The sequence below is a fragment of the Loxodonta africana genome, chromosome 17, assembly GCF_030014295.1.
Source record: "Loxodonta africana isolate mLoxAfr1 chromosome 17, mLoxAfr1.hap2, whole genome shotgun sequence".
Classification (NCBI taxonomy): Eukaryota; Metazoa; Chordata; class Mammalia; order Proboscidea; family Elephantidae; genus Loxodonta; species Loxodonta africana.
In genome coordinates, this window is record NC_087358.1 from 4623574 (window position 1) to 4641651 (window position 18078).

Consider the following 18078-nt stretch of genomic DNA (forward strand, 5'->3'; position numbering starts at 1 on the left):
AATTTCACTGGCACAGCCCCGGCCCCTAGCCCTCACTCTGAGTTGGCCTCCACCACAGAGAATAGCATGGGCGTTGGTGGTAATGTTTAATAAAATGGAATACATCTTAGTTAAGGAAAATATAGGTTCTAGTTTGTTCAGTATAATTGTTATATTTAGTTGTTTTTTTCATAGGCTTGGTGTAAAAATTATTTTTCCTTTGGGATGAGCAAATTTATAGTTTTTGTATGTCATGATTCTGTTAATAAAACCACTTGTGTGCTAATTAAGTTGAAATTTTGGTACTGGTTTTTAAATAGATAATCTTTAAGTATTTACCTTGCTGAAAGAAAATGGTAGCTTTTTATATTTTATGTCTTTTTTGAAAGTGAAATGGTTTATAAAGGTTTGGTTATATTTTTTGCTGTTGGAATGGTGGAGTTTAATTAATACAGACTTTGGGAGTTTCCAGTTTTATATATAGATAAGGTTTGAAAGACTCCATGATTTCATAGGATGTAAAAGTTTGTCTTGACTGTACTCAAATTTTTTGTTATTTAAGAAATGACTAAGTTTCTGAGGCTGGTTCTGTGAGTATTTATAAAGAAAATGATAGGCGACACGCTGCCCATAATATGCCAAAGAGGCTTAATTGTTAATATATTAGTGCTTTGACTAGGTAGATCTGCCAGCCTTTATTGGGATTCTGTGAAGTGCCCTGGGCCTTGTGAATGTAGTAACTGAGGATTGCAGCCCACTCAGAGTTATACCACTTTGTCTAGAACCCTAACGAAGTATAGCTTAGTTTTGTTAACAGTGACCTGGTGGAAGGAGAAGTAATAGATTGAGCCTAGTGATTTTTAGAATAAATTTCAGGAAATATGTAAGTAATTTTTTTCCCATTAAAATTTTTAGCTGTACCATGTAAATTTACCAGGAAGGATAGATTGTATTAAGAAATTAATGAGTGTCCTGTTTGGTGATGTTTTTATTTCTCTTTGCAGGTCAAATTGGCATTCCAATTTTTTTTATTTTAATTATATACCATTGAAACAGTTGATCTCCCTGTATGTTTACTAGATTTTTTTCCTCTAAAATATCCCTCACATGGTAAGAAGTAAAATTGTTTCTAAAATAGATCCTGAAAGAGCAAGAGGTTGTGATTGTCTGGGGTCTCTCTGGCCCGTTTTTTATTTGCCACGCAGTAGTTGCCTTGGCTCAGTTGATTCAAATAGTCCAATGTTTTAAGTTTAAGAAGTTTTTACTTTTGCTTGGTTTGTAAATTTTAGAGCAAGCCTCAGTTTCTAATTGAGATTTTCTGAAACTGAGTTTAGAAAACTTGTAATGGGACGGTTACAGTTCACATCTAGTAGCTTTCCTTAGTCTCTTCTGACTGGCGTAGTTTTTGTATGAGACTATATGCGTGTGTGTAAACAGTAAATTTTAATATGCTACAGAAATTCTTAACACGTCGCCACTGTCAGATAGTACCCAGGAGCAAGGGTAGCACAAATGCCTGTTTGGAAAGAGAGCCTCAAGAATGAATAATCGTTCTCTTAATTCCAGAGCTAGGTCTGTGTCTGTTGGAAAGTTTTGATTTTTTCATTCATTTAAGAGAAATTAATTTACTTATTTACATTAGAAATAATCTTTTCCTCCCTTTCCTCCTAACACATTTTCTCTCTGAATAATGACCATACCACATACCTGATGTGACAATTGCAACAATTAAGTACAGGTAGTCCCTGACATATGGTAGGGCCCCGTTCTGAGGACTCCGTTGTAAGTTGTTCGATGTATGTTGAATACCTCTTTTGTTTGTGTTCATTATTATTGCCTTTTATTATTCATGTCTTTATAAATCTGATCTTTGAACATCTGTGAGTATCTGCTAATGGTAACATCAGCAAGTTACTTGCTGCAACGTTGTATGTAGTACATATTACTAATGATAAGATGTATAACAACAGAAAAAACAGACCACAGCCATAAGTGCAGTTTGTCATAACTGGAATACATCATAGGTCGGAGACTACCTGTAGTATTATCCATGTCCCAGTATAACCAAAGCTATTGGGCTTTTTGCTTCTCAGCTTCATTAGGAGCTAAAGAAAGAAAAGAAGAGCAGTCTGTTCATTCGTAGTTAAAATTGTGGTCGAGTGTAGTACAGTTCACTGAAATACACTTGATTATTTGGATGACTTGCTTGTTCAGCAGCTTTAAGTGTCTTTGGTTAGGGAACGTGTAAATTTAAAGTCTGACCCTTGGGTTAGTTCATCCACAGCTAGTAATGATTACAGTAATCCTGCAACCGTGTTACCTTCTTTTCAGCTGTAATTCTGAACTCTGTTTTGGCTCTTCTTTGCAATTTTTTGGTATAACAGAAATCAAAGAAAATTGAGATGTGTGGGTTCTTCCTCTTTCTTCTTCCCTTTTTTTTTTTTTTTTAATAGTCTTAAAAGTCAAAAAGTCATGTTTCTCTCAGCCTCTTTCTGTGCACGCTGTTTTCCTCTCCATTTCACGCTCAGCTACCCTCCTGGAACTTCGCTCAGTTTTTCGTGGAGATGGGCTGGTGAGTGACTGACACTCCTGGAGGTAACCCCACCCCACCATTCTCCCACTGATCCATTCACTGTTCTTCTTGAACCTTACTTAAGTCAAGATAAGCTCACAGACCACAGCTTACAGTTAGGTTCCTGCCCCTGTGGTTTAGATAGAACTTTGATATGAAAAGATTTATAAAAATCTATCAGTGTGTTACTGGCTAGGAATCCCGTAACATGGCACAGTACTTGGATGTATGAATTTGAGGGGGAAAAAATGTACCATACTTTTAACGGTTTTAGTTAAGAACTAGTTGATTGAACACTTTTCCTTTTGAATTCACTATTTTGTCATGTTTGAAGGTTGTCTTAAAGGAAAGCCGGTAACTGTTTTGAGTTAAACTTTTACAAGTAGGTCTTCATATTCTCTGGTATTGCCACAATAAGCAGTAGGTATCTAACAGCAACAAGCCTTAATTTAAGGATATTTATATTTATTTAGATAGCTGTCATTTATTTAATGCCTGTTGTGATTGTTGCAGTCTCTGAATTTTCATAACAACCTTACAAGGGGTTCTAAAGAGAAGATGATCTTAGCGAGGCTAAGTAACTTACCCAGCATATTTTCTCCTGGAAGGGATGGAACTGGGTATCAAACCTAGGCCGATGTGCTTTCCCTGCTGCGTTCCCATAGTATCTTTTAAACATGTAGTCATCAGCTTTTGTCTTTTTCCTTTGTTTATTTTGCCTTTTTTTTTTTTTCTTCCAAGGTGGGGAAGAAATTTCAGTGGAAAGTTGAGTGCATCTTTATGGTACCTTTTGAATTTGTAGGATTTAATAGGTACATTAAGGAGCCCTGGTGGCACAGAAGTTAAGCGCTCAGCAGCGAACTGAAAGAGTGGTGATTTGGATGCACATAGTGGCTCCACAGAAGAAAGACCTGGCAGTCTTCTCCCAGAAAGATTCCAAAACCAAAAACCAAACCAATTGCCATCAAGTAGATACCAGCTCAGAGCGACCCTATAGGACAGAGTAGAACTGCCTCATAGGGTTTCCATGGAGCAGCTGGTGGATTCAAACTGCCAACCTTTTGGTTAGCTGCCCGAGCTCTTAATCACTGTGCCACCAGGGCACCCTAGAAAGATTATAGCCTAGAAAACCCTATGGGGCAGTTGCACTGTGTCATGTGGGGCCGCTATGAATCAAAATTAACTGCATGGAACCTGACGACGACGTAGATTCGTTGAGTCACCAGTGAAGTTGAGTGAAGACATGTAAATGGCCATGTAGAGTGCTATTTTTTAAAGCCAAGATTGAAAGAGACGTTTGTACCATTTAAAGTTTAAGTGTCTTCCACAGGTTGTAAGTTGGTCGGATACTCATGTTTCAGTAACGTTTTCTCAGTGAATTATTTATGTGTGCTGTGTTGCTTAAATGTTAAAATATTTTCTGATTCAAATTAGCATATAAAATGTGTACTGTTCAATAAATGAATTGTTAAACTACATAAGCTGTTTGTTTTGCTGACTAATTTTCAGGCAGTATTTCCTAAAATAGGTCAAAACGACTTGTAAGTGGTCTTAATTATTTTTCTTCTGTATCCACTTGGTAAGTGTGCTAGTAGTAGATGTCATAGAAATTATGTCAGTTTTCTCAATTTCTGCAGAAATAAAAGGTTTTTCTTTTTATCTGTAGTAAGTGCATCCTTTTTCTTTCATGATATTTTGAATTTGTTTTCCAGGCTTAAAGAACAGTGAATACCCAGTTACATAAGTTTGTTTCATATATAATATAATGAATTAAACAATTAGGTTCTACAAGGAAAGCCTTTAAGTACAAAATGAATGATTTTTACTGTTGTTCATTTGCCTGTTTTTTCCCCCCCAGGTTAAGTTAAAAAAAATTAAAGAACTGGGTTTTTTAATTTTTTTTTTTAATTCTGTAGAGTAGTTTGTGTTTTCCTGTTTATTTCTAAATGTCTAACGAGATGTAGAATTTTTGTCAGAATAGGGAAAGCTTCATACAAGAAGAAATGGCTCCCTGAAGAGATGAGCAGTTTCAGCTCAGGAATCTGGAAAGCAGCAAGTACATCATGGGGTAGAGATGGCAGAAATACAGTGTAATGTAACACCAGCAAAAATGGGATTTAAAATGTTATACGTAGAATATAAGCAAATTTGAAGAACTTGCAGAAAGTTGATAGGAGATCTGGACTTTTTTTTTTGGACGGGGGCTGGGGGTAGCTTATAAGAACAGAAATTTATCATCTCACAGTTCTGGAGGTTAGAAGTCCAAAATCAGGGTGTAGGCAGGACCACACTCTTTACAGAGGCTCTAGGAGAAGATTCTTTCTTGTCCCCAGCTTCTGGCAGCCCCAGTGTTCCTTGGCTTATAGCAACAGCATAATTCTTTGATCACAAAGCTTCTTCCAGACAGCCTCTTCCTTGTGTCTCTGTGTGTCTTCTCTTTTATAAGGACACCACTCATATTGGATTAGTACCCACCCTACTCCAGTATGACCTCAAATTGACAGACAGCATCTTCAAAGACCCCATTTCCAAACATGATTGTGTTTACAGGCACTGGAAGTTAGGACTTATCTTTTTAGGGGACACAATTCAGCCTGTGACAGCCATCACTCAGGGAGAGGGGGAAGAGCCCATGTGTCAGAATCCATGCTTCTGAATGCTGTTCTGAGTGGTCCAGGTACCTGACGTTTTTAATTAATTAAAAAGGAATGAGAAAACATATATTTCAAATTCTGGGGAATGATAGGAAACAAATTGTTGGGCTAGAAGGATAGTAATCAAAAGTGGTATTTCTCCTGTCCCATCTTCCCTTTGCAGTTTAAAGAGCCCTTTGCAGTTTAAAGAGCAGTAGAAGCTCTTGAAACATTGACCTTAATGACGTGGGTGGAATAAAGCTTTTGGGACCTTCATTTGCTGATGTGGCACAACTCAAAATGAGAAGAAACGGCTACAAAAATAATAATTGGAGTGTGGAATGTACAAAGTACGAATCTAGGAAAATTGGAAGCTGTCAAAAATGAAAGGAATGCATAAAGATTGATATCCTAGGCATCAGTGGGCTGAAACGGACTAGTATTGGCCATTTTGAATCGGTCAGCGTTATGGTCTACTGTGCCAGGAATGACAAAGAAGAATGCGTTGCATTCACTGTCAAGAAGGACATTTTAAGATCCATCCTGAAGCACAGCACTGTCAGTGATAGGGTAATATCCATACATCTACAAGGAAGACCAGTTAATGTGACTGTTGTTCAAATTTATGTACCAACCGCTCGCTAAGGCCAAAGATGAAACTGAAGACTTTTTACCAACTTCTGCCATCTGAAATTGATCATATATGCAATCAAGATGCAGTAATAATTGCTGGTGGTTGGAATGTGAAAGTTGGAAACAAAGAAGGATCAGTAGTTGGAAAATATGGCCTTGGTGATAAAAACGACACTGGAGATCACATGTGGGAACTTCGCAAGACCAACAACTTATTCATTGCAAAAAGCTTTTTGCAACCACATAAATGGTTACTATACACGTGGACCTCACCAGATGGAATACACGGGAATCAAATGGACTATATCTGTGGAAAGAGGGAGAAGTTCCGTATCATCGAGGCCAAGGGCCAACTGTGGAACAGACCATCAATTGCTCATGTGCAACTTCAAATTAAAGCTAAAGAAAATTAAAGCAAGTCCCCAAGAGCCAAAGTACAACCTTGAGTCTATCCCACCTGAATTTAGAGACCATTTCAAGAATAGATTTGACACAAAGAATACCATTGACTGAAGACCAGACGAGCTGTGGAATGACGTCAAGGACATCATGTATGAAGAAAGTAGAAAAGTCATTAAAAAGACAGGAAAGAAAAGACCAAAATGGATATCAGAAGAGACTCTGAAACTTGCTCTTGAAAATAGAATAGTTAAAGTGATTGGAAGAAATGAAGTAAAAGAGCTGAACAGAAGATTTCAAAGCAGCTCAAGAAGACAGAGTGTAATGAAATGTGAAAAGACTTGGAGTTAGAAAACCAAAAAGCAAGAACATGCGTGGCATTTCTCAAGCTGAAACAACTTAAAAAATTCAAGCTTCGAGTTTGCAATGTTGAAGGATTCTATGCAGAAAGTATTAAACGATGCAGGAAGCATCAAAAGATGGAAGGAATACACAGAGTCATACCAAAAAGAATTGGTTGATGTTCAGCCATTTTGGAGGTAGCATATGATCAAGAACCAATTGTATTGAAGAAAGAAGCCCAAGCTGCACTGAAAGCATTGACAAAAAACAAGCCTCCAGGAACTGAAGGAGTACCAATTGAGATGTTCCAACAAATGAATGCAATGCTGGAGGTGTTCACTCATTTATGCAAGGAAATTTGGAAGACGGCTACTTGGCTAACCGACTGAAAGAGATCCCTGTTAGTGCCCATTCCAAAGAAAGATGGAAATTATCAAACAAGGTCATTAATATTACACACAGGTAAAATTTTGCTGAAGATTGTTCAAAAGCAGCTGCAGCAGTACATCAACAGGGAACTGCCAGAAAATCAAGCCAGATCTAGAAGAGGATGTGAAACTAGGAATATCATTGCTGATGTCAGAAGGATCCTGGCTGAAAGCAGAGAATACCAGAAAGATGTGTTTTATTGACTATGCAAAGGCATTTGACTGTGTGGATCGTAACAAATTATGAATAACATTGCAAAGAACGGATGTTCCAGAACACTTAATTGTGCTCCTGAGGAACCTGTACATAGATCAAGAGGCAGTTGTTCGAACAGAACAACGAGATACTTTGTGGTTTAAAATCAGAAAAAGTGTGTGACAAGGTTGTATCCTTTCACCATATGTATTTAATCTGTATGCTGCGCAAATAATCCAAGAAGCTGGACTATATGAAGAAGAACAAGCATCAGGATTGGAGGGAGACTCATTAACAACCTGCAATATGCAGATGATACAATCTTGCTTGCTACTAGCAAAGAGGACTGGAAGCATGTACTGATGAAGATCAAGGACTACAGCCTTCTGGATGGGTTATACCTCAACATAAAACAGAAATCCTCAGAACTCGGGAGTAAGGAAGAATGAAGAAAACTAAAGATACAAGGGAAAGATTAGTCCAGAGGAGTAATGGACCACATCTATCACGGTCTCCACCAGACTGAGCCCAGTACTAGATGGCGTCTGGCTACCACCACTGATTGCTCTGACAGGGATCACAATAGAGGGCCCCAGACAGAGCTGAAGAAAAATGTAGAAAAAAAATTCCTAACAAAAAGAAAAGACCAGACTTGCTGGCCTGACAGAGTCTGGAGAAATCCTGAGAGTATATTCCCTGGACATCCTTTCAGCTCATTAATGAAGTCACTCCTGAGGTTCACCCTTCAGTCAAAGAGCGGACAGGCCCATAAAACAAAATGAGACTAAAGGGGCACACCAGCTCTGTGGCAAGGACGAGAAGGCAGAAGGGGACAGGAAAGCTGGTAATAGGGAACCCAAGATTGAGAAGGGAGAGTGTTGACTTGTCATGGGGTTGTTAACTAATGTCATAAAACACTATGTATACTAAATGTTCAATGAGAAACTAGTTCTGTAAACCTTAATCTGAAGTACAATAAAAAAAGGAAAAAAAAAAAAAAAACCACATCTGGACCAATAAGCCAACATCATGATAAATGAAGAAAAGGTTGAAGTTGTCAAGGTTTCATTTTACATGGATCCACAGTCAACACCCATGGAAGCATCAGTCAAGAAATCAAATGACATATCGCATTAGGCAAATTTGCTGCAAAAGACCTATTTAAAATTTTACAAAGCAAAGATGTCACCTTGAAGACTAAGGTGCATGTGACTCAAGCCATGGTATTTTCGGTCACCTCATATGCATATGAAAGCTGGACAATGAATAAGGAAAACTGGAAAAGAATTAATGCCTTTGAATTACGGTGTTGGCAAAGAATATTGAATATACCATGGACTTCCAAAAGAATGAACAAATCTGTGCTGGAAGAAGTATAGCTAGAATGTTCTTAGAAGTGAAGATGGTGAGACTTAGTCTTACATACTTTGGACACATTATCAGGAGGGACCAGTCCCTGGAGAAGGACATGAGGCTTAGTAGAGCGTCAGCAAAACAGAGGAAGATCCTCATCGAGATGGATTGACACAGTGGCTGCAACAGTGGGTTCAAACATAACAAGGATTATGATGATGGCATAAAACCAGGCCGTGTTTTGTTCTGATGTACATAGGGTCACTATGAGTCAGAAACGACTCGACAGCACTTAATAACAGAAGCCAGAGTATTAGACTAAGAAAGATTATCTTATGCCCTTAAGAATGTAAGTGCCGTGAGAGCGGGAATCTTGTCTTCGTTGGTCTCTAAGGAGCCCTGGTGGTGCAGAAGTTAAGAGGTACGGCTGCTAGGCAAATGTTCAGCAGGTTAAATTCACCAGCCTCTGCTTGGAAATTCTATGGGGCAGTTCTACTCTGTCCTGTAGGGTCTGTATGAGTCGGAATTGACTCTACTGCAACAGGTTTGGGTTTTTGCTTTTTCTGGTCATCACTGTGTCTCAAATCCACCAGACGCTCCTTGAAAACCCTATGGGGCAATTCTACTCTGACCTATGAAGTTGCTATGAGTCAACCGACTCGACGGCCATGGGTATGGTTGGGGTACTGTGTCTTGGAATCGACTCAAGGGCATCAATTCTTTTTTTTTTTTTTTTCCTGTGTCTTTCGTCCTTGGTCCTTTAATGGCAACAAAAGCAAACCCATTGTGGTAAAGCAGGTTCTGACTCACCTGACCCTATAGGACCCAGTAGAACTGCCCTAAAGGGTTTCCATCGTTGTAATCTTTCCTGAAGGAGACTGCCCTATCTTTCTCCCACGGAGCAGCCAACCTTTTGGTTAGCAGCTGAGTGCTTAACCACTGTACCCCAGGGGTCATTTGGTCCTTTAATAGGAGTTATTAGATCTAGTCTCCTTAGGACAAGAACAACCTTTTCATATTAAGGAGATAATGATCTGTGGGTTGGAATGGACTTGACGGCAATTGGTTTGGTTCTTTTCATCTCAGTAGGGCATCTAGGGCAACTTGTAGTGTAGAAAACCCAAGGATGGAGAGAGAATTGTGTCTGATACTTGCTCTTCCAGGGAACAGTTTTGGATGTAATGAGGCTTGTTGATCTCCAAACACTTCATACACTTTTTTCATTCACGTGTGTGTGTGTGTGATTATCTCTCCATTTCATACATTTTTTTCTTCATTCACGTGTATGTGTGTGTGATTATCTCTCCATTTCATACATTATTTTCTTCATTCACGTGTATGTGTGTGTGATTATCTCTCCATTTCATACATTCTTCTTCGTTCATGTGTATGTGTGTGTGATTATCTCTCCCATTTCATACACTTTTTCTTCATTCACGTGTAATGTGTGTGTGATTATCTCCCCATTATTTTTAAGCACCCATGAGTCAGGTTGTAACTGTTTGGCTCACCATTCTGTGTTCGTCACCTAGCACAGTGGCTGGGAAGGGTGGTCCTCAGGATTCATGCTGTATGTGCAGTCCTAGCTCCTCCACTGGGTAGCCTAGTGGGGCTTGTAAGGCATTTCCTTCTCCGTCCCCCAGTCCCTTCATGTATAAAATCAGGCATTTGACTGGACCCAGGGTTCTTAGCTTTGTAATTTTAGGTCCTAATCCACTTGCTTTATAATCTTTTCAAAAATGTCTGGAATTTTATATACCCCCTGATATCTATTCTGAACCCAGGTTCAGAATTCTTGGAAAAAATTATTTCTAAAGACGATTGTAGCTTTGTTTTGTAGTTTATGATCTATAATTTGACTATTTCAAGTGGAAAAATTGATTATGTGAAATGAGTAATAGAGTTAACTTGCATATTCTATATTTCATTGCCATGAAGTCGTTTCCGACTCCTAGTGACCCTATAGGACAGAGTAGAACTGCCCGTAGGGTTTCCAAGGAGCAGCTGGTGGATTCAAACTGCGGATCTTTTGCTTCGCAGCCAAGCTCTTTGATTCCATCACCAGGGCTCCATAATCTTATATAGTGCTTAAAAATTCTGTGTTTAGCTTTTAAGGAATTGTTTGTCATTATCTAGACTTTCACTGGACATGTATTGCGCCCCTTCTATATGCATGTGGTGGGAATATAAAGTAAATAAGGTGTGGCTCCCACTATTGAATATGTAGCTGACTCAGGAGAAGGTAATAGGGACTGATGGGTCTTGTATGGAACACAGACTAGCTCTGCTTTGTGGGGCTAAGCTCTTTGAGGGCAGGGATTCTGTCATCTTTATATCCTCAGGGTCTGTCTTGGTGCTAAGCACATAGCACAGGCTTATACTTGTTTGATGAGAGAATGAAGAGCCCAAAAAATTATTTCTGGTGCCAGCTTTAAGAAGCAACAGTGATATAGATGTTATACTACTTTTTAAAAATAGAGTATTTTTTAAAGCAGTATTAGGTTTTTTTTTTTTTTATTAGGTTAACAGAAAAAAAACAGCAGAATACAGAGGGTTCCCATATACCTCCTTCTTGCCCTCCCTCTAGTTTCTCTGTTACTAACATTTTGCATTGTGTGGTATACTTGTTAACAATTGATAAACTGATGTCGATATGCTATTACTAACTAAAGTCCACAGTTTGCTTTAGCGTTCACACTTCGTGTTGTACAGACCTATGGGTTTTGATGGATGTATACATGTCATGTGTCCACCATTATGGTGTCATACTGAATAGTTTCACTGGCCTGAAAATGCCCTGTGCTCCACCTGTTTGTCCCCTCCCCCTCCCCGACATCCTGGCAACCACTGATCTTTTAGTCTCCATAGTTTTGACGTTTCCATAATGTAGTTGGATCCTTTATTAAAGATTAGTTGACTATATTTGAGTGGGCCTATTTCTGGGCTATTTTCTTCCGCCAATCTATTTGTCCTTCACCACTCCCACACTGTCTTGATCACTGTAGTGTTATAGTAAGTGTTGGAGTCAGGTCGCGTGAATCATCTGGTTTGTTCTTTTTCAATGTTGTGTTAGTTATTCTGGGTCTTTTGCTTTTCCATACAACCTTGAGAATCAGTTTGTCGATATCTACAGAGTAATTTGCTGGGATTTTGATTTGGAATGTGTTGAATCTATAGATCAAGCTGGGAAAAATTAACATCTTAAAAATATTGAGTCTTCCTGTCCATGAACATGGAATATCTCTCCATTTAATTATATCTGCTTTGATTTCTTTCATCAGAGTTTTATAGTTTTCCTCATTTAGATCCTGCACATATTTTGTTAGATTCATGTTGTTTTTGTTAGGTGCTGTTGAGTCAGTTCTGACTGATAGTGACCCTATGTACAACAGAATGAAACACTTCCCGATCCTGTGCCATGCTCACAATCGTTATGCTTGAGGCTACTGTCGACCCACTTTGAGGGTTTTCCTGACCCTCTACTAAGCATGATGTCCTTCTACAAGGCCTAATCTCTCCTGATAACATGTCCAAAGTATGTGAGACGTACTCTCGCCGTCCTTGCTTCTAATGAGCATTCTGGCTGTACTTCTTCCAGGACAGATTGGTTTGTTTTTCTGGCAGTCCATTCAATATTTTTCACTGGTACCACAACCCAAAGGCTTCAGTTCTTCTGTCTTCCTTTCTCCTTCTCTAGCTTTCACATGCATATGAAGTGATTGAAAACACCATGGCTTGGGTCAGGTGCACCTCAGTCCTTAAAGTGACATCTTTGCTTTTTAACACTTTAAAGAGGTTTTTTTTTTTTAGCAAATTTGCCTAATGCAATACATCATTTGATTTCTTGACTGCTGCTTCCATGGATGTTGATTTTGGATCCAGGTAAAATAAAATCCTTGACAACTTCATTTCTCCATTTATCATGATGTTGCTTCTTGGTCCAGTTGTGAGGAGTTCTGTTTCTTTATGTTGAGATGTAATCCATCCTGAAGGCTGTGGGCTTTGATCTTCGTCAGTAAGTGCTTCCAGTCCTCTTCCCTTTCAGCAAGCAAGGTTGTGCTGTCTGCATAATGCAGGTTGTGCTGTCTGCATAATGCAGGTTGTTAATGAGTCCTCCAATCCTGATGCCCCATTCTTCTTCATATAGTCCATCTTCTCCGATTATTTGCTCAGCATACAGTTTGCACAGGTGTGGTGAAAGTATACAACCCTGACGCGCACTTTTCCTGACTTTAAACCACGCAGTAATCTCCTTGCTCTGTTCAAATGGCTGTCTCTTGATCTCTGTACAGTTTCCTCATGAGCCCAGTTGTTCTGGAATTTCCGTTTTTTATAATGTTTTCCATAATTTGTTATGATCCACACAGTTGAATGCCTTTGAGTAGTCAATAAAACACAGGTAAATATTTTTGCCTCACATATTTTAATGCTCTGTTGTTAGACACATACAGGATTGGTATGGCTTTCGGACAGTTAAACTCTTATCATTGTGTAATGCCTGTCTTTATCTCTGATAAGTTTCCTTGCTCTGAAGTCTGCTTTGTCTGAAATTAATATGGCTATTCCAGCATCCTCTCGATTAGTGTTAACATGATGTGTCTTTCTCCATCTCTTTACTTTTAATGTATCTATTTGTGTTTTATATTTTCTTCTCTTGTATTCTCATACGCGTATGTTACTTAAATCTTTTGTAATTGTCCCACAGTTCTTGGGTATTCTGTTTCTTTTTCTTTGTTTGCTTTATAGTTTTTTTATGCTAATTTAAATGTATTTAAGTCTTGATTTGTTCCACAAAGGGTTTGAGTCACATTTTTGGAATATAATTAATTGAAGTGATTTCTGATACTCAGAGTTTTCTGAAGATGGAATGCTTTTCATTTAGAAGTATGTTGTTTGTTGCCTGACACTTGAGGTGTTCACAGTTCTTAAGTTTCCAACTGTTCCTTCGAGGTAATCTCAGTGACTGTTGTAAAGGGTGAATGAGAGAGAAACCTTCAATTTAGTAGAGTATGAAGTTAAAATTGCGTGATATGAAGATAAGTTGCAATTCTGCCTGCAGCTTAGGCAAGTCACTTAATTTTCTGAATTTTTCTACATAATTAAATGAGGACAGTACCTTTTTTTTTTAATTTTTATTGTGCTTTAAGTGAAAGTTTACAAATCACGTCAGTCTCTCACACAAAAACTTATATACACCTTCCTATATACTCCCAATTGCTCTCCCTCTAATGAGATAGCCTGCTCCCTCCCTCCACTCTCTCTTTTCGTGTCCATTTCGCCAGCTTCTAACCCCCCCTACCCTCTCATCTACCCTCCAGGGAGGAGAAGCCAACATAGTCTCAAGTGTCCACCCAATCCAAGAAGCTCACTCCTCACCAGCATCCCTCTCCAACCGATTGTGCAGTCCAGTGCCTGTCTGAAGAGTTGGCTTTGGGAATGGTTCCTGTCCTGGGCCAACAGAAGGTCTGGGGACCATGACCACCGGGGTCCTTCCAGTCTCAGTCAGACCATTAAGTCTGGTCTTATGAGAATTTGGGGTCTGCATCCCATTGCTTTCCTGCTCCCTCAGGGGTTCTCTGTTGTGCTCCCTGTCAGGGCAGTTATCGGTTATAGCTGGGCTACGTCTAGCTCTTCTGGTCTCAGGCTGATGTAGTCTCTGGTTTATGGGGCCATTTCTGTCTCTTGGGCTCGTAATTACCTTGCGTCCTTGGTGTTCTTCATTCTCATTTGATCCAGGTGTGTTGAGACCAACTGATGCATCTCAGATGGCTGCTTGCTAGCATTTAAGACCCCAGACACCACTCTCCAAAGTGGGATACAGAATGTTTTCTTAATAGATTTTTTATTATGCCAGTTGACTTAGACGTCCCCCAAAACCATGGTCCCCAAACCCCTGCCCCTGCTACGCTGGCCTTTGAAGCATTCAGTTTATTCAGGAAAGTTCTTTGCTTTTGGTTTAGTCCAGTTGTGCTGTCCTCGGCTGTATTGTGTGTTGTCTTTCCCGTCACCTAAAGTAGTTCTTATCTACTATCTAATTAGTGAATACTCCTCTCCCACCCTCCCTCCCTCCCCTCTCTCATAACCATCAAAGAATATTTTCTTCTCTGTTTAAACGATTTCTCGAGTTCTTTTAATAGTGGTCTTATACAATGTTTGTCCTTTTGCAGCTGACTAATTTCACTCAGCATAAATGCCTTCCAGGTTCCTCCATGTTATGAAATGTTTCACAGATTCCTCACTGTTCTTTATCGATGCATAGTATTCCATTGTGTGAATATACCATAATTTATTTATTCATTCATCTGTTGATGGGCACCTTGGTTGCTTCCATCTTTTTGCTATTCTAAACAGTGCTGCAGTGAACATGAGTGTGCGTATATATGTTTGTGTAAAGGCCATTATTTCTCTAGGATATATTCCAAGGAGTGGGATTGCTGGATCATATGGTAGTTCTATTTCTAGCTTTTTAAGGAAGTGCCAAATCGATTTCCAAAGTGGTTGTACCATTTGACATTCCGACCAGCAGTGTAGAAGTGTTCCAGTCTCTCCACAACCTCTCCAACATTTATTATTTTGTGTTTTTTGGATTAATGCTGGCCTTGTTGGAGTGAGATGAAATCTCATTGTAGTTTTGATTTGCATTTCTCTAATGGCTAATGATCATGAGCATTTCCTCATATATTTGTTAGCTACCTGAATGTCTTCTTTAGTGAAGTGTCTGTTCATATCTTTTGCCCATTTTTTAATTGGGTTACTTATCCTTTTGTAGTTGAGTTTTGCAGTATCATGTAGATTTTAGAGATCAGGCGCTGATGGGAAATGTCATAGCTAAAAACTTTTTCCCTGTCTGTAGGTACTCTTTTTGCTCTTTTGGTGAAGTCTTTGGATGAGCACAGGTGTTTGATTTTTAGGAGCTCCCAGTTATCTAGTTTTTCTTCTGCATTGTTAGTAATGTTTTGTATACTGTTTATGTATTAGGGCTCCTAACATTGTCCCTATTTTTTCTTCCATGATCTTTATCGTTTTAGATTTTATATTTAGGCCTTTGATCCATTTTGAGCTAGTTTTTTTGCATGGAGTGATGTATGGGTCTTGTTTCATTTTTTTGCAGATGGATATCTAGTTATGCCAGCACCATTTGTTAAAAAGACTGGAGGACAATACCTTCTTACTGTATAATATAAGCTTATTGGTTGGATTAAATGAAATGAGTATGTTAGAGTTTCAGCTGAAATAGCTCTTGTTTTAGCCTTTAAATTTTGTGATTTTTTTACCTTTTGATCATTTCACGTCTTCTATTTTTGATATACAGTTATTGTTGTTAAGTGCCATCGAGTCAGCTCTGACTCAGAGCGACCTAGTGTAGAACAGAACAAAAGTTTGCCTGGTCCTGCGCCTTCCTCACAATAGTAGGTATGTTTGAGCTCATTGTTGCAGCCACTGTGTCAGTCCATCTCATTGGGGGTCTCCCTCTTTTTCACTGCCTTCTTCTTTACCAACCATGATGTCCTTCTCCAGGGATTGGCCCCTCCTGACAACATGCTGAAAGTAAGTGAGATGAAATCTCACCATCTTCGCTTCTAAGGCACATTCTGGCTGCACTTCCTGCGAGGGAGGTTTGTTCATTCTTCTGGTGGTCCATAGTATATTTAGTATTTTTCACCAACACCATAATTGGCAGGCATCAATTCTTCTTTGGTCTTCCTTTTTCATTGTCCAGCTTTCACATGCATACGAAGCAATTGAAAATACCATGGCTTGGGTCAGATGCACCTTAGTTCTCAAGGTGACATCTCTGTTTTTTTAAGATTTTAAAGAGGTCCTGTGTAGCAGATTTGCCCAGTGCAGGATGGGCTAAAAGAATGAAATTAACAAACCAGTTGGTTTTTGTACAGTTAAAATTGCCGTAAGTGGTCTAGAGGATGAAGTTTGATTACCTGGTCGTTACATTTATCGAAGATATTCATATTTCTCATTAGCATGGATAGTCAGGAGTTAACCTGTGGGATAGCTTAAAACCATTTGTGATGATGCATGTGCCTCTTGTTCACGAATACCAGCACTATTTGTTCAGCTATATTGTATAGAATGTTGGCATGATCTGATCAAGTTGATATTTTCTTTTTGACTGTCAAATTTGATAGGATTTGTTTCACAGAGCTGTGTATTGGTCAGCCCACACAAATCTACTTCTTAAACAAAAAGTGTATTTTTGTTTTAATGTTACGCATAATGAAAGCAGTGGGCCTTTTTCCCCTCTCTCTTGTTTTTCATGAGACATTGTCCCCCTTGGTTTTCATACACAGCGTCTGTGTCAAGTTTCTGGGACAGAGTGTGAGATCATCCTACCTGTAATTCCGTGAAACTGTTAGTTCATTGCAGCCTGGGCGCCTATGAAATGAGTCATTCCAGATGGGAGCATCACTTTGAGTGGATGTCAGCGTTCTATTTTTATAATGAAGTTAGGGAAGTGACAGTTGTCACAAGATTCAGTAGAGAAAGGGGAAGAGGGCATAGCTTGGAGCAGTAGGAGAAGCCATTAAAAAGGGTATATTCTAAATTTTAATAACATCAAGATAAACATCTTGCCTCACTCCTTGGATTGTTTTCTATTTTTACACTGAAGTAAAAGAAATTATTATATTTAGAAACAACTTACTCATAGAAAAATATGAGGTTATTTCTAGGAAGAATAGGTAGTGCTCAGTAGAAAAAGAACATCAGGAAAAAAAGAAGCTTGTCATTTTCTAATTATTTAAATAATTGGCACTAAAACTTTCTGAGTAAGATGTTGATAAGTTGCTGTGATATGGATTTGATGTGGAACATTCAAGAAATACGTGTTTGGTCATGTTAATGCTCCCCTTGTGGGGACTGGGCTGATCCCCTGAAGGTACGGAGCCAGTAGGAGGAGCCCAGGGCTGAGACTCAGGTGAGCGTCTTACTTCAGGTTGTTATTAGGTACTGTTGAGTCAGTTCTGACTCATAGCGACCCTGTGTACAACAGTATGAAACCCTGCCCGGTCCTGCGCCATCCTCACAGTCGTTGCTACGTTTGAGCCTGTTGTTGCAGCCACTGGGTCAATCCACCTTGTTGAGGGTCTTCCTCTTTTTCCCGGACCCTCTACTTTAGCGAGCATGATGTCCTTCTCCAAGGACTGAACCCTTCTATTAGCATGTCCAAAGTACATGAGATGAAGTCTTGCCATCCTTGCTTCTAAGGAGCGTTCTGACTGTACTTCTTCCAAGACAGATTTGTTCTTTCCTTTGGCAGTCCATGGTATATTCAATATTCTTCACCAACACCACAATTCAAAGGCATCAATTCTTCTTCAGTCTTCCTTATTCATTGTCCAGCTTTCACATGCATATGAGGTGATTGAAAATACCATGGCTTGGGTCAGGCGCACCTTAATCCTTAAAGTGAAACCTTTGCTTTTTCACATTTTATAGAGAGATCTTTTTCAGCAGATTTGCCCAATGCAGTGCATCGTTTGATTTCTTGATTGCTGCTTCCATGGGGGTTGATTATGGATCCAAGTA

General features: G+C 39.1%; 1 protein-coding gene across 7 annotated transcripts in view; it reads left to right on the forward strand.

The window, feature by feature from the left end:
• The window catches only part of N4BP2L2 (NEDD4 binding protein 2 like 2), a 103474-nt gene that overhangs the window by 21989 nt on the left and 63407 nt on the right, over positions 1-18078 (forward strand). Inside the window, exon 7 of one of the 7 annotated variants that reach the window (XM_023547239.2) lies at positions 3293-8209. The exons of the other annotated variants lie outside the window; for them this stretch is intronic. Coding sequence (XP_023403007.1) covers positions 3293-3353 — 61 coding nt within the window. The 3' untranslated portion in view covers positions 3354-8209. Of the gene's footprint in view, positions 1-3292; positions 8210-18078 lie in introns of those variants that run through there. 7 annotated transcript variants of the gene reach the window in all.